This window comes from Pteronotus mesoamericanus, unplaced genomic scaffold (genome assembly GCF_021234165.1).
Source record: "Pteronotus mesoamericanus isolate MK-2021 breed Mesoamerican mustached bat unplaced genomic scaffold, CSHL_Meso_final contig_22, whole genome shotgun sequence".
Taxonomy (NCBI): domain Eukaryota; kingdom Metazoa; phylum Chordata; class Mammalia; order Chiroptera; family Mormoopidae; genus Pteronotus; species Pteronotus mesoamericanus.
In genome coordinates, this window is record NW_026555090.1 from 979671 (window position 1) to 1002967 (window position 23297).

At 48.9% G+C, this 23297-nt stretch overlaps 1 protein-coding gene, 1 long non-coding RNA gene and 1 pseudogene across 2 annotated transcripts in view; all 3 read left to right on the top strand.

Annotated features, from left to right (window-relative positions):
• Positions 1 to 17496, top strand: part of NT5M (5',3'-nucleotidase, mitochondrial) — a 42626-nt gene extending 25130 nt beyond the window's left edge. Inside the window, exons 4-5 of the mRNA XM_054571120.1 lie at positions 15286 to 15412; positions 16739 to 17496. Of these exons, the coding sequence (XP_054427095.1) occupies positions 15286 to 15412; positions 16739 to 16887 (276 nt within the window). The 3' untranslated portion in view covers positions 16888 to 17496. The remainder of the gene's footprint in view (positions 1 to 15285; positions 15413 to 16738) is intronic.
• LOC129068745 (ferritin light chain-like) lies at positions 5402 to 7077 on the top strand (annotated as a pseudogene).
• An 852-nt stretch (positions 17497 to 18348) lies between the features above and the next one.
• Positions 18349 to 21640, top strand: LOC129068747 (uncharacterized). The gene is made up of 4 exons (XR_008528950.1): positions 18349 to 18738; positions 19959 to 20145; positions 20270 to 20345; positions 20950 to 21640. It is a non-coding gene; the product is annotated as an uncharacterized LOC129068747 (long non-coding RNA).
• Positions 21641 to 23297: the final 1657 nt, after the last annotated feature.

A 23297-nucleotide genomic window follows, 5' to 3' on the forward strand; every position in this document is an offset into this window, starting at 1 on the left:
AGATACACACACACACACACACACACACACACACACACACGTGCACGTACATCCAGGAAGCACAGTGTCCCAAAACAAGATGAACCCATAGGGAAACATGCCAAGACACATTATAATTAAAATGCAAAAGGTTAAAGATGAAAAGAAAATCTTAAAAGCAGCAAGAGAAAAAAACAGTTAGCTACCTACTAGCTACCTACAAAGGAGCTCCTGTAAGACTGTCAGCTGATTTCTCAACAGAAACTTGGCAGGCCAGAAGGGATTGGCAAGAAATACTCAAATTGATGAAAAGCAAGAACCTACAACCAAGAATATTCTGCCCAGCAAAGCTATCACTTAAAACCAAAGGACAGATAAAGAGCTTCCCAGACAAGGAAAAACTAAAGGAGTTCATCACCCCCAAACCAGGATTATAAGAAATATTAAAGGGACTTCTTTAAAAAGAAAAAACAATAAAAATATGAATAATAAAATGACAATAACAACATATCTATCAATAATTACTTTAAATGTGAATAGCTTAAATGTTCCAGTCAAAAGACATATAGTTGCTGAATGAACAATAAAACAAAACCCATGTATAAAATTCCAAAGACACACACAAACTGAAAGTAAAGAAATGGAGAAAGGTATTTTGTGCAAATGGAAATAACGAAATAAGTGGAGGTAGCAATACTTATATCAGACAAAACAGACTTTAAAACGGGTGTCCAACTTGCGGCCCATGGGCTGCATGCCGCCCAGGATGGCTCTGAATGTGGCCCAGCACAAAACCATAAATTTACTTAAAACATTATGAGATTGTTTTTTGTGATTACATGTTGCAATATATTTAATGCGTGGCCCAAGACAACTCTTCTTCTTCCAGGGTGACACAGAGATGCCAGAAGGTTGAACACCTCTGCTCTAAAACAAAGGCTATTACAAGAAACAAAAAAGGACCCAGCAGTTCCACTTCTGAGTATTTATGGAAAGAAATCCATAAAAAATGAAGGAAATCCTGCCACTTGCAACAACAGGGATGGGCTGTGAAGTAATAATTTTTAGTGAAATAAGTCAGATGGAGAAAGATGAATACCGTATGATCTCACTTATATGTGCAAACAGGCAGTCAGACAAACAAGACAACCCAAGCTCAGGGATTAGAGAAGTGATTGGTTGGGGGAGGGGGGACCTGTGGAGGGATTCACAAGGTGCCGCCTTCCAGTTATAAAATAAGCCCTGGGGATGTAATGTATACCGTGGGGACTGTAGTTAGTAATACTGTATTTTATATTTGAAAGTTGCTAAGAGAGTAGATCGTGAAAATTTTTATTCACAAGAAAAAAACTGTAACTCTGTACTGTGATGGATGTTAACTAGGTTATGGTGGTGGTCATTTCTCAATATATACAAATATTAAATCATTATGTTGTATACCTGAAATTAATATAATGTTGTATGTCAAGTATACCTAAATTTAGAAAATAGTACATAGTAGATAGGTGGTTTAAAAAAGCATTTTAGGCAGTACATAGATTGTCCAAAATAATAACATTAATAAACATTGAAAATGAGTAATGTCATTTTTACCTTTATTTCTCTAAAGCCTTTGCTGTTTCTGATACAAGTCAAGAAAGGCATACCTTGAGGCAGGCCTTCAGGCTTTGATTTTTGTGAGTACAGCCATTACTTATTTTACTGTGCTCTGCTCTATTGTGCATCACAGATGTTGCATATTTTACAAACTGATGACAAGTCCCTTCACCAGCAAAATGATTGCAGCTTGTTTTACTGTGATATTTGCTTTATTGTGGTGGTCTGGAACCGCATGTGCAACATCTATGAGGTAAGCTGTTTATGCAATGGAAAAATACTTGCCAGAACATGTTCCCCAGCGATAAAAATAATATAGGTGCTAACACTTAAAAAGTAATTACTATGATCCCTGGCTGGTGTGGCTTAGTGGATTGAGCACCTGACTGCAAAGCAAGGGGTCACTGGTTCAATTCCCAGTCAGGGCACGTGCCTGGGTTGCAGGCCAGGTCTCCAGTAGGGGAAGCATGAGAGGCAACCACACATTGATGTTTCTCTCCCTCTTTTTCTCCCTCCCTTCCCCTCTCTCTAAAAATAAATCTTTTTTTAAAAAAGTAATTATTATGAATCAGGTACTGTTTTAAACATGTAATATTAACTAATTCATTGAATGTTCGTGGAAACCCAAAAGGGTGAGGACCTGCATTTTTCAAACGAGGTTAAGGAAACTTGACAAAGGCCTGACAAGCAGTATCTGGTTGATTTGGGATTTGAACCCACGTCATCCCACATCACTGCCTTTAGAAACAGCTCAGGGGTTGGAGAGGCAGCCGGCTCAGCCCCGCACTGCCGCGGCTGGGAGGCCGCACGCGTTAGGTGAGCGGGGTTTTGGAGATGGCTTCCTTTCATAAAGCCTCTGTAGTGTTGACGGGTGAAATGAAAATTTTCCTACAGGTATATTATAGTTTATATGCTTTATCCTTTTTCCTACTTGAAAAACCAGAAGCTCTCCAAATCCAGAGTTTCATTATTCTCTTGTCTAGTTTCATGTCATCCAAAAATATTTTTAAATTTTCTGATTTTGAAATAAAAACATGACCGATTGTTCACATAATTACTACTAATAATTTGAATACCTAAATTTTAATTTTAAAGAATAAGTATTTTTTACTTCTTTTATCCAAGCTTTCACCCAGTAAAACATTTGTCCTGGGAAATAGAGAAACACTTTAATGTCAGGCCAAAAGGAGAAAAGATAAAACTGAGCCCGAATCACAGGCCAACAGAAGGCTCCCCCGCCCCACGCCTCCCCACGTTTCTGAAGGCCTGTTTGCAGCGGTTCCTTTTACCTGGTGCATCATGTATGGGCATCAAGAAAAAATTATAGGGTGCACCAAATGGCAAAAATCACAATGTAAAGAGATAAACCAAGGATTGGAACCAGACATGGAAAGAGTGGAATGATCAGACCAAGAGTTTAAAACAACTATGTTAATTATGCTAAGAACTCTAATGGAAAAAGTAGACAGCTTATAAGAACAGAATAACAATGTAGGCAGAGAGATCGAAATTCTAAGAAAAAATATGAAAGAAATGCTAGAGACCAAAAACACTATGAGCAGAAAGGAAGAATGCTTTTGATAAACTCATAAGTAGATTGACGTGGTTGTGGAAAGAATCTCTGAACTTGAGGACACCTCAGTAAACACTTGCAATCCTGAAAAGTCAAAAGGAACAATGACTAAAAAACAAACAATGGGACTGAATACCCTAGAATGCGGGATGGCTACAAAAGGTGTAACAGGTATGTAGTATGAAAGCCAGAAGGAGAAGGGAAAAGGAGAAGCAGGAAATTCCTGATGCGATAATGACTGAGGATTTTCCCCAAATTAACATGAGACACCAAACCACATGCCCAGGAAGTGGAGAGAATACCAGCAGGATAAAGGCACCACCGCTGTGAAAGCCCTGCAGCTCGGCATGTCACAGTCAAATGGCAGAATATCAAAGATGAAGAAAAAATATTGAAAGAAGCCAGAGGGGGAAACACACCTTACATATAACAAAGGTAAGAATTACATCTGACTTCTTCTCAGAAACGATGCAAGCAAGAAGAAAGTAGAGTAAAATATTTAAAATGTTGAAAGTAAAAAGCCACCACCTACAATTCTGTACCCTGTGAAATTATTTTCAAAAGTGAAGAAGAAATAAAGATTTTCTCAAACAGAAACTGAGAGAGTTTGTTACCAGTAGACCTGTCTTGCAAGAAGTGTTAAAAGAAGTTCATCAAAGAGAAGGAAAATGATACAGGTCAGAAACTCAGATCTATATTAAGAAAGGATGCACATTATAGAAGAAATAAGTGAAGGTAAAATAAAAACTTTTGCCCTGGCTGATGTGCCTCAGTGGATTGAGCTCTGGCCTGCGAACCAAAGGGTCGCTGGTTCAATTCCTAGTCAGGGCACATGCCTAGGTTGGGAGCATGTGAGAGGCAACCACACACTGATGTTTCTCTCCCTCTATTTCTCCCTCCCTTCTCCTCTCTAAAAAAATAAAATAATAATAAATTTTTAAAAATAAATTTATTTTTAAAGACTTTATTTGTTTATTTTTTAGAAAGGGGGGAAGAGAGGGAGAAGGAAAGAAACATCAGTGTGCGGTTGCCTCTTGTGCACCACCTACTGGGGATATAGCTAGCAACCCAGGCATGAGTCCTGATTGGGAATCGAACTGGCGACCTTTCGGTTTGCGGGTCAGCGCTCAATCCACTGAGCCACACCAGCCAGGGCCAACTTTTTTTTTTTTAATTGACCTAATAGTTTTCTCAGAATAATATTAGCAACAATTATAACTTTTGTATAAGTGAAGTGATAACCTCAATTTGATAATCTCAATGATACAAGGGATGGGAGAGAGAAACTAGAAATACTTTGTTATTATAAGGTATTTGCACTACTTGCAAAAGAATATTCTGTTATTTGAAAGTGAACTTGAATTAATTGTAAATGTATATTGCATACTCTAGGGCAACCACCAGAAAGAGTTTTTTAAAACTATGCACTTCTTGATGAGTAAGAAAGGCTAGAAAGTAGAATTGTATAAAATGCCCAATTAAAACCACAAAAGGTAGAAGAAGAGTGAAGACAGAAATAGGAAAAGATAAAAAAGGCAATGAATATAAATGGTAACAAAGACAGTAGATATTAATCCAATTTTGTCAATAACCACTTTAAATGTCAATCGTCTGGATACACCAATTAAAAGGTAAAGATCATTGGTGTGGATAAAAAAAACCAAATAAGGCCCAAATACATGTTATCTACAATAAACACATGCTAAATATAGAGACACATATATATTGAAAGTAAAGAAAGGGATGGAGAAAGGTATCCCATGCTAACACTGGTCAAAAGAAAGTGAGAGTAGCCACATTAATTCCAGACAGGACAGACTTCAGACCAAGAAAAATTATCAGAGATAAGGAAGGGCATTATATAGCGATAGGTGGGTCAATTATCCAAGAAGACATATCAATCTTTAAAATGTATGTGCCCAACATCAGAACATAAAAATATGTGAGGCAAAAACTAACTGTTAGAACTGCATGGAGAAATAGAGGAATCCACCATTACAGCGGGAAGGTTCAACAGCCCTCTATCAGAAGTGGCCAGACTTGAAAAGTAAGGACATAGTTGAACTCTACAACATCATCTGGATATAATTGGCATCTAAAGACTACTTTATTTGAAAACAGCAGAATACACATTACAAGCTTACATGGAACACTCACCAAGACAGACCACATTCTGGGCCATAATACATACCTTAACAAATTAAGGAAAATCCAAAGCAACTTGGCAATTAAATGACATGCTTCTAAATAACAGGTCAAAGAAGGATTGAAACAGAAAATTTAAAATATCTAGAAGAAAAATGAAAATAGAATTTATCAACATGTATGGGATGCAGCAAAAGTAGTGCTTAGAAGGCAATTCGTAGCATTGAATGCATATATTAAAAAAAAGAAAGATCTGACAGTGCCCTCGGCGGTCCTGGGATCTGTCTCTGGCTTCAGCAGGATTTGGATGCAACAGACCTAGGGACGCCCTTTCTTTCCAACTACCCTCCAGCCTCTTTTCTAGTTGCCACCTTCGAAACCACCTCAGCCATCGTCAGCCTCTGAGACCAACCGACACCATTTTTTTTTTTATCTTAATTCTTCACTGCCGAACAGCCATGAGCTCCCAAATTTGTCAGAATTATTCCACCGAGGTGGAGGCTGCTGTCAACCGCCTGGCCAACCTGCATCTGGGGGCCTCCTACACCTGCCTCTCTCTGGGCTTCTATTTTGACCATGATGATGTGGGCCGCTTCTTCTGAGAGTAGGCCGAGGAGAAACGTGAGCATTCTGAGCGTCTCTTAAAGCTGCAAAACCAGCGCGGTGGCCACCTTCTCCTCCAGGACGTGGCGAAGCCTTCCAAAGATGAGTGGAGTAAAACTCAGGATGCCATGGAAACAGCTTTGGCCTTGGAGAAGAACCTGAACCAGGCCCTTTTGGATCTTCATGCCCCGGGTTCTGCCCACTCAGACCCTCATCTCCGTGACTTCCTGGAGAACCACTTCCTGGATGAGCAGGTGAAACTCATCAAGAAGATGGGCAACCACCTGACTAACATCTACAGGCTGGGCCCCCAGGCTGGGATGGACCAGTATCTCTTTGAAAGGTTCACCCTCAAGCACAGCTAGGAAGCCTTTGGAGCCCAGAGGCCTTTGAGGGGCCCCTCTGCATTTCCCTGGTATCTGGCTTTTGCCTGAGCCTCTCCCTACAACTGCACCCTGGAACCCTGTCGCATGCATCAGACCAAATGGAAACAATAAAACCTTTTGCAGAAAAAAAAAATCTAAAATCAATGATCTAAGCTTCCACCTTAGGAAACTAGAAAAAGAAGAGCAAATTAAATCCAATGTAAGTAGAAGAAAAGAATAATAAAAATTACAGGAAAAAAATCAATTAAATTGGAATAAGAAATCAATAGAGAAAAACCACAAAAACAAAAGCTGGTTCTTTGAAAAGAGCAATAAAATCAATGAGCCTCTAGCTAGACTCACTAAGAAAAAAAGACGCAAATTATTAATATTAGAAATAAAAGAAGGAACATCACTATGTCCTGTGGGGATTAAAATATCAATAATATTAAAGGAATACTATGAACAACTCTGTGCCGACAAATTTGAAAACCTAGATAAAAATGGACCAGTTCCTTGAACAACACAATTAGCGAAACACACACAAGAATAAATAGATAATATGAATAGGCCTATACATAGGACCCTTGACTTAACAGTGGTTTGACTTATTATTTTTTGACTTTACTATAGTAAAGCAAAACATATTTACTAGGTAGTATACTTTGAATGTTGGTCAGTACGTGGTATGATGCTCTCTTGTAATGTTGGGCAGTGGCAGTGAGCCACAGGTTCCAGTTAGCCACACAATCATGAGAGTAAAAAATCTAGTGTTCCACAGTGTAGTATTAGAATGTTTTGTTTTGTTTTGTTTTTTAGAGAGAGGGGAAGAGAGGGAAAGAGAGAGGGAGAGAAGCATCAATGTGAGAGAGAAACATTGATCAGTTGCCTCTTGTATGCTCACGGACCAGGACTGAACCTGCAACCTAGGCATATACTCTGACTGGGAATCGAAATCATGACTTTTTGATTTATGGGATAATGCTCCAACCGAGCCCCACCGGGCAGGGCTAAAATGCATTTTTGACTGACAATATTTTCAATTTATAATTGGTTTATCTGGATATAATCCCATGGTAAGCCAAGGAGCATTTGTGTCTATTAAAGAAATTAAACCAACAATGAATAACTTTCCAGAACAGAAAGCAACAGACTCAGATGGGTTTACTTGTGAATTCTACCAGATGTTTAAGAAGGAAGTTATAACAATTCTCTACAATCTCTTTCCAACTTATCTATCATGAACGTAGATGTAAAAATCCTCAACAAAATATAGCAAATTTAACATTTGAAGATCAGTTAATGTAATCTACTATATCAACAGGCCAAAGGTGGGAAATCACATGGTCATATCAAAATATGCATTTCAAAATTATTTGACAAAATCCAATACCCATCAAAAAAAAAAATAACCCAAACCTTTCTCAATCTGATAAAGGATATCTACAGAAAATCTACAGCTAACATGATAACTAACTTACAACTAACATGGTAACTAACTACAGCCAACTTAATGGTGAGAAACTAGTTTTCCTGCCACACTCCTTTTCAACACTGTACTGGAAGTCCTGGCTAATGAAATAATTCAAGAAAAGGAAATAAGAAATATACAGATTGTGAAAGAAGAAATAAAACTGTCTTTGTTTGCAGATGACATGACTATGTACAAATCTGAGAACTGGCAAAAAAAAAAATCTGTCGGAATTAATAGGCAATTATAGCAAGGCTGCAGCATACAAGGTTAATATATAAAAGTCAATTTCTTTTCTATATACCAGCAATGAACAAGTGGACTTGAGATTAAAACAACACCATTTATATTAGCACCCCCAAAGTGTAATACTCATATATCAATCTAACAAAATATGTATAAGATATATATGAGGAAAACTATAAAACTTTGATGAAGGAATTCAAATACTAACTAAACAAATGGAGAGATGTTTCATGTTTGTGGTTAGGAAGACAATATTGTCAAGATGTCAGTTCTTCCCAACCTGATCTATAGACTCAATTCAATGCAGTTAAAATCCCAGTGAGTTATTTTGCAGATATCAACAAACTGATTTTAAAAGTTTATGCGGAAAGCCAGAAAACCCAGAATAGCCAATACAATATTGAATGAGAAGAACAAAGTTGGAGAACTAATGCTACCTGACTTCAAAGACCTACTAAAAAGCTACAATAAATCAACATGGTGTGGCATTGGTGAAAGAGCAGACAAATAGGTCAGTCGAACAGAACAGAGAGCCCAGATAAAGACCCCTGTAAATATAGTCAGCTGATCTTCTGACAAGGAGCAAAGGCAATGCAATGAAGCAAACATAGTCTTTCAACAAATATTGCTGGGACAACTGTATATCCACATGCAAAAACATCTATACACAGACCTTACATATCTTACACCTTTCACAAAAATCAACTCAAAATAGATCATAGACCTAAATGCAAAAATCAAAACTATGAAACTCCTAGGAGATAATATAGGAGAAAACCTAGATGACCTTGGGCATGGCAATGACTCCTATAGATAGACTACCAAAGGCACAGTTCATGAAAGAAAGAATTTATCACAGGGATGTAAAGTACAGCATAGGGAATATAATCAACAATATTGTAATAACTATATATGGTTCCAGCTGGGTACCAGACTTATTAGGGGGGTCAGTCATAAATTATGCCTTACCCTATGCTATATACCTAAAACTAGTATAAATTAATATTGAATATCAACTGTAATTGAAAAATTAAAAAAATAACTCATAAGATACACTTTTTTAAAGTTAAAAAGTTTTATTCTGCAAAATACATTGTTAAGAGAATGAGAAGATGAGCCATGGACTGGGAGAACATATTGGCAAAAGATGTAACTGATACAAGTACTGTTATTCAAGATATAGAAAGAGTCCTTGAAACACAGCAGTAAGAAAATGGACAGCCTGATTTAAAAAGTAGACAAAAGACATGAACAGACACTTCACCAAAGAAGATAACAGATGGCAAATAAGCCTATGAAAGGATGTTCAGCATCATAGTCATCAGGGAAATGCAACCTAAAACAGCAAGATACCGGTCACAGTGACTGGAATGGCCAAGTCCGGGGCACTGGACACCCCATGCTGGCGGGGAGGCGGAGCAACAGGGACTCTCGCTCACTGCTGGTGGCCGTGCAGATGGTACAGACACTTTGGGAGACAGTTCGGCAGTTTCTCCTGAAACTAAACATACTCTTAGCATACGCCCCTTGAAACTTACATAACCTTTTAACCAGTGTTATTTTAATAAAGCCCAGTCAATTTTAATAAAATTAAAAAAATAAAGTCTGTTTTTAGAAAAAGCACTCCCTTTGCGATCAGCACCTCCCCTCCCCCCACCCCCTTGCTGGGTGTGGTTGGTTTGGGTGAACTACTGACAAACTCTCCGTCCCTGTGGTTGTTGCCTTTTCCAGAATGCTGGGTAAGTGGAGTCACGCAGCCTGCAGCTTTGCGCCTCACTTTCATGGGGCATGATATTTTCAAGGTTCATCCAGCTCATTGCGTGATCAGTAGTTTATTCCTTTTTGTGGTTGTGTAGCCTTCTGCTTTGTGGCTCTACCACAGTTTATCCATTGGCCAGTTTATGGGCATTTGGGTTGTTACCAGTCTTGGGCTTTTGTGAATAAAGTTCTTTGAAAGACCTATGTCCACATCCTTGGGTGGACATGGCTTTTATCTAGCAAGGTAGATGCCAGGGTGGGATGGCTGGGCTGTACGGCAGGTGTGTGTTTAACTTACATGGTTATAAGCAACTATCAGACTGTTCTTAAGAGTGGCGATCCCATCTTGCCTTTCCAGCAGCAAGGTATGAGCTGTCTCGTTGCTCCGCATTCCTGGTGCCACTTAGTGCTCTCAGCTGTTTCCACTTCAGCTGTTCCACGGGGCCCAAGGGTATCTAGTCGCAGTTTTCACTTACATTCCCCTAATGACTCATGAAGGTGGACATCATGTGCTTGCTTATTTGCCCTCTGTATACCTCCTCTGATGGAATGTTCACATTTTTGGACTAATTCTCCATTGGCTTGTTTATTTTCTTAATAATAAGAGTTCTTTATATATCCTAGATACAAGGTCTTTATCAGAAAACGTGTTTTGCAAATACTTTATCCTAGTCTGTGGCTTGTCTTTTCATTTTCTTAACAGTGTTTTTTGAAGAGTAGCATTTATAGTTGTAGGCTTTATATTTAGGTAATTATCCTATTTGAGTTAATCTTTACATATGGTAGGAGTGAAGAGCAGAGATTGTTGTGGGGTATTTTTTCCCTGTGGAGGTCCAGCTGCTCCTCTGTGGGAAAGTGCGCTCTTCTGCTGTTGAATTACTTTGGCACCTGTGTGCCTGTCTCTTAAATCTATGCTATTTCTTTTATCTAAATAGCTATTCTTGCATGAATACCACACTGTCTTGGTTACTGTAATTCTATAATAAGTTTTTTTTATATATAAAGTCTTTTATATATATATAACTATAAAAATAGTTTTTATAGTAATTCTTTTGAGTTCTCTCAGCTTTTTTCTTCATTTAAAAACTGTTTTGGCTATTCTAGGTCCTTGGTATTTGTATATAAATTGTAGAATCAGCTTCTCAGTTTCTGTAGAAAGCCTGGCTGGACTTTTTCTGGGATTGCATCATAACTGTGGATCCTGACAATGCTGAATCTTCTGACCCATGGGCATTTATACATTTTCATTTATTTAGCAATGATATGTAGTTTTCTCTCTCAGCAATGATATGTAGTTTATAAAATTTCTCTCAGCAATGATATGTAGTTTTTAGTATACAAGTCTTTCCTATATTTTGTTAAATTTGATCCTTATTTTTTTTTTGCACAGAGCTTATTTTTTAAAGCTCTTTATTTTTTAAATGTTTGAACATTGTGGTAAAGTACACAGAACATAAAATTTACTATCTTAACTATTTCTAAGTGTACGGCCACCCTGTTTCATATTTTTGGCACTATTGTAAATGGTTTTGTTTCATTTCAATATCCAATTGTATAGAAATGCAAGTTATTTTTGTATTTTGACCTTATTTCCTGCTACTTTGCCAAACTGATTAGTATGAGTAGCTTTTATATATTATTTGGGGCTATAAAGTTTAGTTATAATTTAGTTATAACATTTATTGAGTGCTTACTATGTGCCAGGTGTTACTCTGCGCATCCTACATAGATTTTTATTTAATTTAGCCATACAGCAACATTATAGGACACGGAGTCTTAGAGTGTTAGAGACTGGCCCGAGGTCCTGAAGCTCAGGTGCATCGGAACCACAGGCGAGGGGGGAGGCCAAAGCTAGATCCCTTGTCCCGCTGCCTTGACTGACCACTTCCAGGTGCCAAGTGCCATGCCAAGACTTGTGTGTACTTCTTCCCATTTAGCCCCCAAAGGAGTCCCAGGAAGGAGCACTGTTACTGCCCGTTTTATCACGCCGCGGCCGGGGCGGCTTGCTGCGGAGGAGACTCAGTGACGAAAAGCTCGCGCTGCCTCTTTGGGCCAAGTGGCCACACGAGGCTGCGGCCTGCACCTGGGCGGCAGTGGGGCGACGTGAGGCCCGGGCGCAGCAGGGAGCCCAGGGGCTCCGGGGGCTGTGAGACAGGGCGTGGGACAAGGGGCTGGAGGCGCGGACCCTGTGTTCAGGGGCTCTGCCCCTTGCTGGACCCCCCTGAGCGGCTTGATCCGTACAGAATCTGTTTGCCACCGTGAGCTCTGGAAGATGTAAACCTAGTGTCATTTTTCTAAATAAAACCCGTTGTTCAGAGCTGTTCCACTCTCGGTCCACAGACAGTGCTGGCGCAGGAGAGAGAAGTGCAGGAATCAGGTGTGCGCAGTTCAAAACGCTGGTGGCTGTTGACGTGGATGCAGCCTCCAAATGTATGACTGGATTTCAGATCTTACAGAAATATCAGTCCAGGATCAGTTGGAAACTAAAAAAGAAAACAACTGCTCCTTCTCCACAGAGATTTTGTGACACCTGGCTCCACCAGAGCTGTGGATTCACAGTGACGGTTGGGGAAGCCAGAGCTGGGCCACCCCGGTGAGAGACAGGGGCCCCCGATGGGGTTACGGCCCCTGATGGGACTGCCCTGTGATCCTGGCCACGCGGCCTTCAGAATCTAGTGTCTTCTCCCTTGGGCAGGGCTGGCCCAAACTGACACTTTTCGTCTTATCATGTTTGTTTTCGGTTCATGTGGTCATTCAACAAGTATTCATTGAGACACGGTCCCTGACCTCATGGAATTTACAGTCAAATGGGGCAGAAAGATGTGAAACAAGTAAGTACACAGGCATGCAGCTGCGCCTGTCCGCACCGCTAGGAAGGGCAGTTCGAGTGCGGTACGTTAGGGGAGGCTGAGGAAGTGGCAGCTTCGGAAGGATCGGGAGCTTGCGGGGCTGGGAGACAGGGTGTGCCTGCACACGTGCACATGTGTGCATGGGAGCGTGTGTGTGTCCGTGTGCACGTGGGGAGAGGAGCAGTGGCAGGAAGTGTTCCAGGCTCCGTGTGAAGCTAGTGAGGTGGGGAAAAGCATAACACAGTCAAGAAATCCAAAGAAGGGGACATAGAAAGGGAGGGGATGACAGGGCAGGTTGGAACCGGAGCAGCAGGCAGGGCCGCTCCGAGCGCTGCTGCGCCTGGCAGGTCATGGCGGGGCCTCGGTCGGCCCCCTGGTGTCTCCACTTTGCCTTCATCAGCTGAACCCTCCCGCCTCTTAGATTAAGGAGACTTTATAAGGCTGTTTGTGGGTGAGGCTTTGCGTGGTGCCCTTTCAGCCTGAAAAAGGCAATCCCTAGCAGCTGTGGCCTTGTCCCTCATTTCACACAAGGGGAGATGGGCTCCCAGGAGGCTTTTCGTGGGGCCGCGTGTCTCCCTGAGAGGTCTGGGCCATGCCCAGCTGTGCTGTGGCTTCCACATTCTCCATGCCAGCGCAAGGGGAGCTTTGGAAAAAAGTGCATCTGGTCTCTCCACTACTTAAAACCTGTTGCTGGTTAAAATTCATAAACCTAACAGGATCTGTTGCGAAAGATGCTTGTTTGCAAATGGCAGGAGGCAGAAGTCAAGGAGGACCTGGGAAGGACCTGGGGAAGGCTGGGACTGTGGAGTTCTGGCAGGCAGGGGCCACCTGTCTTTGTCCTCGAAGCTCCCTCATGATGCTGGCAGCCCCACAGAGTCCAGTGGGCGGCCTGGGCAGCTTGCCCATAGCCTGGCTGCAGCGAGGTGGTGGGAGGGAGGAGGGCCTGGAGGGAGCAGCCAGGACCCATTTTAGCCTCCACAGTGGGAGTGCACCCCCCAGCAAGACCACACCCACCAGGAAAGGGGAAGGATGCAGGAGAGTCAGAGGGCAGTAACCCAAGCCTGCTTGTTACAGCGCAGACCGGGCTGTCCGCGTGGTGCCTTGTAGTCACACCCAACAGTTAAAGCTGGAAGGAGCAGGTCTTTATTTATAACATTCCAGCCCCAGGAGGGCTTAGAGTACCTCAGCTCGGAGCCCAGCTTTCCCACAAGACCCAGCACTTCCCATGCCCCCTACCAGGCTGTACACCAAGAGCTCCAAAAGTTTCTCATGGTCTTATCTGGTCTTAATCCAGCTGCACAAACAGTTCTCCAGTCCCTCTGGAAGGTGCCGAAGTCGCCATCCTCACACAGCAGCTCTCTCCTTCAGGACCTGCAGTAGAGGTCATCAGCCTCCGTATAATAGTCCAAAAAAGGCACTAGTCCAAGAGTCCAGGTGAAGTCCAGGTGCAGCAAGTCAGCATCGTGCAAGGAAGTTCTTTGCAGCTCCGGAGTCAGCTAGAGCGGGCACGACCCTTTCCTATGAGTCCAGGCTCCACAGCCTCCTTCCTTACCATAAGCTACATAGCTGCTTCTTTGCTCTCCCTTCTACTGCTCTTTCAAACCTCACGGCAAAAACCCCCTCCTACTGACGGTATGCCTCCCCCCACCATTACTCCCCGCGTGGCCAAGAGCGAATGGCTGCTGTGCTTGGGTTTAAATCCTCGCCCTGTGCCTCCTCCGTAACCCCGCTTCCGGCTCCTCCCATGGAGGGCTACAGTTGTCCATTCCCTCTATCGCCTGCCTTTCTGCCTTTCTTCCTGCTGGTAGTCGGAGCAGGCTTGGCCCTGTGACGCAGAGTGAACCTCCTCCAGGCTTCTCACCCTGAGCTGTAAGCTCTGGGCCACATCAGGGTTAAAGTCCTGCCCACCTCCCTGGCAACACAGCGTTTTAACATAACTATAAGCTAGCCAAGTTGCCAAAGATATACAAAATCTCCCAGAATCTCCCAGTTGCTGTGCTCAGCTTTCCCATCCCCCAAGCCAAGGTCCTGTGGCCTTTTTTCTGAAGCCCACTCTACACCCCGTATCCTGCGCCCAGCACCCCTGCCCCCCCGCACCCCTCAGGCACTGTGCCCCCTAAATCAGCTGCTTTCTGTCAGCTCCCCAGGCACGCCTGCCCCTTCCTGCCCTGGCACCGCATGCGCCCCCTGTCCGAGCTGCTCTCCGTTACCTTGCAGGGTCCTGAAGAAAGCCCTCCTGGGCCTGCCCTGGCAGGATGAGCCGACTGGCTGGATCCGGGCCCTGCAGACCCTTCTTGGCAGCGTGCCCTGAGTTTGTTTTCTCAAGCGTCCTGTAATGAATTGTTTCAATGTGCTTTTGATCCCTGTTCCCCGTTTCCTGTGTTCTGGAGCCTGCGCATGCACAGGTGCCAGGCCTTCTCGGCTGCACTGGTCGCTGGTCGGAGCGGGGAGCCACCAGGCGTGTGTCGGGGCTGCTGTGCAGCATTGGAGCTGGAGGGGCAGTCTGGGTTGGAGCGAGGACGGTGACGTGGACAAGTCACGCCATCTTCCTGACTGCCCGTTTCCTCTGTTGCCAATGGGATGAGCGGGTCTCCCTCGCTCGGCCCTTGGTCCTGGAGAAAGCCTGGCTCTGCCCCAGCTCTGCACTCGTGCCCCGGCCTGACAGCACTCTCTCCTCCCCTGTGCCTGTCCACATCACAGTATGCCTGGGTAGAGAAGCACCTTGGCCCCGACTTCCTGGAGCAGGTGGTGCTGACCAGAGACAAGACTGTGGTCTCTGCTGACCTCCTCATAGATGACCGGCCAGACATCACAGGCAAGTGGCCTGGGCAGGTAAGGAGTGAGTAGAGACGGCTGGGAGCCCCTCAGACAAACAGTACGCGGGGCTGGGCCCCACGGCGCTTCTCCCAAGCAGCCCCCACTTAGCCACCAGCTGTGTCCGGTGTCCAGCCTTGAGCCTCTTTCTTGTTGGGAAGACGAGGTCCTTCGCAGTGTGTGGCCTGGGAGCCGGGTCCCAGCTCCAGGCAGAACTCACTGGGTGGCCTGGGGCGAGTCCCTCCGCCTGGAGGCTTTGCCGTCCTCATGTTAAACAAAGGCCCGTCTCTGACTTACAAATGTTTGTTTTCATCAGAAGAGCCACCCCTTTTTTTTCTCTAAAAGCAATTTGAACTGAACCTAATATATAAAAAAGAAAAGTGAAGCATAGTTTCTCCAATCAGAGGTGGTTTGGTAGCTTTATTTGTCCCTTTTGCTTATGGAAGCCCCCTCCCATAAAACAAACCAACCTTCAACTGTCTTTAAAAGGGGAGGAGAAACTAATTGGGCACCCTAACTGGGAAGGTGGGGCAGGAGGCAGTGGGATCTAGGCATCCAGAGGACATCGGTCACACACAGTGGCTTCACCTCCTGGCCCTGCCCTCGTTTGCTGCACACGCAGGCAGGCTCGCTCTTCCTGGTGGCCATTCACAGTGTCAGGGATAGGGAGTATTCTTTTGGAACCCTCAGTGGGAAAATACAGAATATTCCTCCCCTAATGGTTCTTTGAGCTGGTTTGGGAAACATGGCCTTCTCTCTACAGAATCACAGTGTGCCTGCCCCTGACCTCCCAAACCATGCAGTTTCTCAAGAAGAGTCAGGGCGCAGGGCCAGCTGGGACTGGGACCACGAGGGTCCTGGAGACCCCCTCGACTTCCGTCTCCAGCCATGGGAAGCAGGGGAGAGGCCTGTGTAGAGGAGCTGGGGGCCAGGCCCGAACCCAAGAGGCAGGGCCAGTGTGGGCTCGTGGAGTGCGGATTGGGGGCGGGGCCCCGCCGGGCCCACGGCCAACAGTTGGCGCCAGCCAGTGTCAGGATGACTGGGAGCAGAGAGAGGAAGGCCAGGTGTCAGCAAGGCTTGTCCTCAGGCAGTGACCCTGGTGACAGCAAGCAGCAGAGTCACCGTTTGCTGGGCCCACTGTGCGCTGTGCCGCTGCTTGGTGGGGGCCACCTCCTTTAATTCTTGTCAGCTCCTTGAGGTGGGTGCCAGCGAGGTCACCACCGAACCGACGGGGAGCCCGAGTGGGTCTCCGAGGCGGCTTGCTGGACTGGAGACCCTCGGGAATGGGCCCCGGAGGCCTCTCTGGGCTCCTGCGGGAGACTGAGTGCTGCTTTCCCACCCACAGGGGCCGAACCCAACCCCAGCTGGGAGCACGTCCTCTTCACGGCCTGCCACAACCGGCACCTGCCGCTGCAGCCCCCCAGCCGCAGGCTGCTCTCGTGGGCGGACGACTGGAAGGCCCTTCTGGACAGCAAGCGGCCCTGCTGAGGCGGCTGTGCTCCGGGCTCCTCCGTGGCGCCCTGACCTCAGGGCGCCCCGCTCAGGGTCTAGGGGCTAGTGCTCTGGCCTAGGGGCTGCCTCTCAGGTGCCCCAGGCCCGCTGCATGTCTCCTCCCTTTTCCGAGCCCCGCCAGGCCTTAAACTGATCTTGCAGGACTGGCCCATGGGCACCGGACGGGACTCGTGCAGCCGGGCGGTGCAGGCGGCCGTCCGGCCGTGGCCAGGCTGCTCCAGATAAAGGGAGCAAGGGCATCGTTCAGAGGACCAGCAGCCCTCCTCCCCTCTCAGGGTGTCCCTGCCTCCCCGGCCCGGCGGTGAGGACGCCAGCTGCCTCCTGCTCTGGGAGGGCGATGAGCAGGGTCAGGTGGCGTGGCCCCTCGCAGCCTCAGCCACGGCCCCTTCCCCTGGCCTCCCTGGTCTGGGGTCCCCAGCACCCCGCCATGCATTCGGCACACCCTCACTGAGTTCCAGGGCCACGCGTGCGGCTCTGCCTTTGACCAGCCAGAGGGTCCTCACCCCTCGTCCCTGGTCCCACTCAGGGCCCAGCAGAATCATCAGGCTTGAACGTTCGTTGAAAAATAAATGCTTTTCTTGTGTCGCCTGAGGTTGTGGCCTCCTCTAGCCGCCACCCCAAGATCCTTCGGCACCTGGCCCCGGGCACCAGCCGCACACCCTGTGAGTACCTGGGTCCTCCCACTGCACTGAGGAGAAGCTCAAGAGGGCGCCGCTTCCCCCACCCCAAGCACTGGCTACTGCGTGGGGGCCGGGAGGTGGGGGGCGGGACCCTGGCATTGGTGGGGCTGGGCCACCCCAGCTCCACACCCCACACTGATGGTCAAGTTCAGCAAGTGCCACCCTCTCAAGTGCCCCCTTCCCTTTTCCATGCCGTCCCCCTCCTCCCGCCCCCAGTCCCAAGCGCGGTCTGCACCCTCTGCTCTGCTCCCATGGCCACGTTCCCCTGGGATCCCACGAGCTGCGTGTGGAGGGAGCAGGCTGATGTTCGAGTCTCAGCTTTTGTTCCTTTTGGCCGACTGGAAAGCGGAAGCCTGAACAACCAGCTCCCCATGCTGGTCTCAGGGGCCTTCACTCACCTGCCTCCTGCTACCCCGCTGCCCTCCCCTGCCCTCCCCTTGCAGGGAACCTCTAATTGCCCCATGTCTGGGGTCCTGGCAGGCCTTTCAGCCCTCTCAGACAGGCACTCTTGAGCTCCCCTGTCGGGGGGTGGGGGTAGGAAAGATGAGGGGCGGGGCCTGAGGCCCGGGGCTGGCAGAGCGTCTTGCCTTTCTGGCTCTCAGGCCTTCAGGAGCTTGGTCACCCCAAATTAGAAAGGAAGGACTCTTGGCCAGGCCAAAAGCAGTGTCCCCCTCCTGGGCTGGCTTTATCCCTTGGGGAACGGAGAAGGGGGCTTTGCAGGCCGGTCCTGAGGAAGAGTGTATTTGCAGTTGGACCACGTGGTCCAGAGGTCCAAGCAGGGCCGTGTCCAGAGTCCTGGCCTGCGGCCCTGGAAGGAAGCGAGACCTGGGGGTGCTGGCTCCTCAGCTGCTCCGCGACCCTCCGCTCTGCTCCCATGCGGACGCCGCCCCAGTCCAAGGGCCGGGAGACAGTGTCCAGTGAGCAGCGCAGCACTGCCCTTGCTCCCAGCTCACTCGCTCTGCCCGCTTCCTCCCCATCGACAGCCATCCCTGCCCGTCTGGTCTCCCACGCTCTCTCCTCCAAGGGTCTTCCTGCCTAGAGTCGTCAGGTCTAGACTTACCACTGGGATCCTCCGAGGCCCCCAGTTCTGGACGGTCTCACTCTGGCCCAATGGGAGCAGCATCGTCCCCTGCACTTGGCCTTCCAGGTGGGAAGAGGAGCTGCCGGCGCCCTCACGTGTGGGGTGTGTGCTGGCCCCAGGGCACAGCAGTGAACAGGTGCACCCGGGCGCCCCCCTCCACCCTCAGACATCATTGGCCTTCAGTCCTTAGTATGGGGGAGCAGAGAAGCTACTTAATTCATTTCTGTCCTGGGGCCTCACTCTACTGAAGACAAATTTAATCTCACCTGGTCCCGTGCTAGTCTCTTCCTCCTCCTCCTGCCCAGGGAGCTGGGGGGCTGATTTCCTCCATGCAGGGATGGCAGGGGTGAGGGCATCTGGACTCCCACGGTCCCCCTTCTGCTGGCGTCACCAGGCCAGTGGGTGCTGCTGCTGATGGGGCAGCTGGTTCTCCTGCGCTCAGTTTTGAGACCCCACTTCTGCCGGATGGCCGCTCAGCCACGACAGACAGCTGCTCCTAAGGGGCAGAGAGACGGGCTGGCCTGCTCACCTGCCGCAGCCCTCTCCTCCCGGCCCTGGTCTCTGGTGAAGGGCAGGGGCTCTGGGGCCCTGGGCACAAGCCGTGGCGGCTCCCGCCTCGCATCTGCCGACTCTGCTGCTCGCTCCCGCCCCCGACTCGTGCTGCTGACGAAGCTGTCACGGGGGTGCTCTGCCGCAGATCCTCCAATCGCTGACCCCTCCAAAATCTTTTAAATGGATTGCTTCCCTGAGTGTTAAAGGCCAGGCTAGAAGCTCTGAGGCTATGAATCACCACCTTTTCCTCTGCTAAGCTAGAGGTAGCACCTTGAGGTAGCAGCCACTTCAGCTGCCTTTAGGTTAAAGGAGAGAAAATAACTTCAGAGGCAAATAATTCCTTTCAAGCAATCATAAACAGCCCCCTGTGATTATGATGAGGGCCACAAATCCGGGTGCTGTGGGGCAGGTGGAGCAGGGCCCTGGCCAGCCCGAGGTCCGGAGGGCGCCCCCTGCAGGTGGCATTGATGAGGCCCGGGTGGGAGAGGAAAGAGTGTGTCTGGCTGGGGGACGGCCGTCCAGAGGCCCTGGGGCAGGTCTTGCTGACGAGGTCGCTCGCATGGAACAGGGCAGCAGGCCTGGAGCCCAGAGAAAAGGCGGGAGGTTGGGGCCGGGCCTGCCTGGGCCCTCTGCTGGGCACCGGCAGTGATCACGCTGGGAAAGGAGAGCCTGGGAAATAGCCGAGGATGGGGGCCAGGCCCACAAAACTGTTTGATGTTCTTTTTGTCATACAGGACACACCCAACTGAAATGAAAGTGACTTTCTTCACAGCTTGAGGAGCCTATGTTTTGCTTCAGAACCATTTAATGCACTGCAGGAAAGGAAGTCCGTTTTTGCCAACCCCAAGACGCGGTGACACGCCAGCTTGGCCCCTCGCCTTCTTCGCTGATGGCCTCAGAACGCCTCAGCACTTGTCCCAGGTGAAAACGTTGGGAACACTCAGGGAGGCAGGACCAGAAGCCCTGGACGGAGTGCCAGCCTCTGGGTTAGCCAGGGGTTCTAGGCAGAAAGGCTGAGTATAATTTCTTCACTTTTCTGGATCAGTTTCCCATTTGGAACCCATTCCAGTATTGCAACAATCAGAGCCGTTTTCTTAGGACTTACTGTGTTCTGGACACTGGTAAGTACTTTACGTGGTCTAACCACCCTGTTGTGGTCACTCTTAGTGACCGACGGGGTTGTGGGCCTGGCAGGGTCAGGGATCCTAAGTAGGACGTGCCATGTCGGTGGTGCCAGGAGTTCAGCCAGGCAGCCCCACTCTCTGGTTTGTGCTGTGACCTCCACAGTCCTGGCCGCTGACCCAGAATTCCCCAAGGGATCAAGTGTCCATGGTTAAAGCACCATCTCTCCTGGGCTGGGCCTCCATCTAAAGGTGGGTATTCAGGACCCAGCCTGCAGCAGAAACTGGAAGCCAGTGGGGAATGGGTCAGGCCAGAGCAGGTGGTTCCTAGGACCAGAGGTCTGGCTGACCTGGCCTTCAGTCATAAGCCAGGGCAGGGGAAAGGAGGGAGGGGAGCTCACTGATCCCCCAGTACCAGGTGGAGGGAAGGTTGTATGTCATGGAGACAAGGACACTTTGTAAACGCCACCTGTTGCCCTGATTTGCTCGTGTCCTTCCCTGCATTCCTGCCATTCGAGCAGAGCCAGGTCTCTGGGAGGGGCTGCCCTCCCCCACCCCGCACTGAAGTGCATGTGACTGGGAGTGAGAGGGATCGAAATTCCAGCAGAAACGCCAGCTGGGTGAGGAGGCCGTGAGCAGATGGTCTGAAGTATGCCTCAAGACCCCGTCATCTCCTTTGGTACCACAAGGAAAGGACTCCGTCCCTGCAGCCTGTGGAGATGGATGAGGACACTGGCCAGCAGCCCAGGAGGTAGCCACTAAAGATGGGCAAAGTGACCGTGGGGCTGAGGGCCGCAGGTGACTGCCCAGGCTGCCTGGGCTGCCAACAGACCTCACTCGTAGCCTCTGGGGGTGGGGGGCTTGGCCCCGAAAGCAGGAAGGACGGTGTGACCAGCGCACCCAGCAGAAGGCCACTCCTGGATCCAGGTGTCCCCTTGGCAGAACTAAGCGCTTCTAGAAAGACTGAGTTAGAGACCAAAAAAGACCATTTTAAGTGGAAAGATATAATTTTTAGTTGGTAATGAAAAAAGAATACTGTAGTGATAAGTTATCAGTGATTAGTTACAGAGTTAATAACAAACTCATATGTGCACATCTGAGTTTTAACATGTAAGTTTGGTCCTTTCTATAATCTGCCCAGAAAGCCAGGGCTCGGAGAGGTTCGTTGACAAGCCCCAGGCCACCCAGTGAGCAGAGCTTGTAGAGAAGACCCAGAAGGCAGCTGGGCACTGGGAGGGACCCAGGATGAGGAGCTGGAACAGGTGATGCCGGCCGCTGCGGTCAGCCTGGGAGCGTGACGTTGACAAAGCCACTCCTCCTGTTTCCAGAGTTGTTCAGCTTCTGTAAGGAGGGCTGCAAGAAATAGGAACTTTTATTTATTCCAGAACCTTGCTGGGGGTGGGGGATCAAGCAACTGACTTGCTTTGTGAAATAAGGTGGTAGGCTCAGTGGTCACCAAAGGGGAACCCGAGGCCCCTGTTCAGGTTTGGCCACCAGGGAGCAGCACGGTTTACCTGAAATGCACGGCAACCTGTGTGTGTGTGTGTGTGTGTGTGTGTGTGTGTGTGTGTGTTGGGGAGGGGGGTGCGGGGGAGGGGCTAGTGACGTCAGGGCACAGGCCATGGCAGGGATGGGAGGAAGGCCAAATGCCCTGAGCTCCCTTTGGGTGACCTGGACCAACGTCCCTTGCCCCGCCCCCCAGGCTGCTGGGACAGGTTGGTTCCAGCCTGGCTGAGGACCAGAACCCAGACTGCCTAGCCAGCAGAAATCCTGGTCTCCAGCCATAAACCTCAAACACCCGCCACCCTCAAGACCTTAAGGTGGCCCAAAGACAAAGGCCCCCCTGCCTCCGAGCTAGGAGTTTGCGCAGGTCCCAGGCCGGCCTTGGCCTGTACCTAAACTGTCACTGCTTCCTGTTGCATTGGAGCTGAAGTGGAGGCTCCTTAGCACTAAAGGAAGACCCTCCTCGACCTGCCGCCACCCCTCATTCCTCAGACACCCTCAAGTCCTTGCAGTTCCTTGAATGCACCTTGGAGGAGTATTGGCAAACGCCATTTGCTTCCACTTCTGAAAGGCTTTCTGTACCAAACCCGACCTCTGACCCTTGGCGGTGGCGGGGGGGGGGGGGGGGGGTGTCAGGCTGCCACCCCCAGGCCCTGCACCAGCGTGGTCTGTGTCAGCAGCTGCATTTCCAGGTTTTTATCCAGAGCTCCCCAGCCCAGGGCGGGGGCGCTGGGCCTCGCAGGGGGAGAGGCCGGCCTTTGTCACAAGGCTGCAGTCCTCAGAGGGCTCGCTGGAGCTGCTGTGAAAAGACTCTGAAGGATGGCAATGCGTAGAAACAGGAACCAAATCACCTGGCCGCGGTGAGAACACCTCGGGCAGCTGGCAATTGGGATGATTTTTTTTTTTTTAATGCTTGATTGGACTCAGCCAAACTGGCTGGGGCCCACAGGCTGGAGCCTGGAGGAGGCCAGAAATAAGCAGGGCATTTAAAATTTAGAAGCCGTGAGAGAAGTGGGGCTGCAGAGATGCAGCCTGTGCATCAGAGCGTCCCTGCCCCAGTTCTGCGGCTCCCTCCCCCGCCGCGCTCTTCCGTGAAAAGACGAAGCAGGTGCTGCAGGCCGGCGGCGGCGGCGGCGGCTCCCAGGTGCGGCCACACGGTGGCGCCAGACGACCATCCCGGCGGGCCGCCCTCCCGGGCCACGCCTGCCTGCTGCTCGGGGCTCGTGCCGGTGTTCCCAACCACCGGCGCCTCTTTCTGACCTCCTGTGCGTTCTGGAAACTTGTGTGGGCAGGGTCCGGGCTGTGTGCTGGGGGCACCCCAGCCAGTGACGGCGGAGCTAATGGTGACTCCCATGAGCCCTAACTGCCCCTGAAAGAACAACGTGTGGGGGCACTCGAGGCCCCGGGACCAGGCGCAGCGCCGTACTGCGGCCCTGCGTGGCCGGGCGG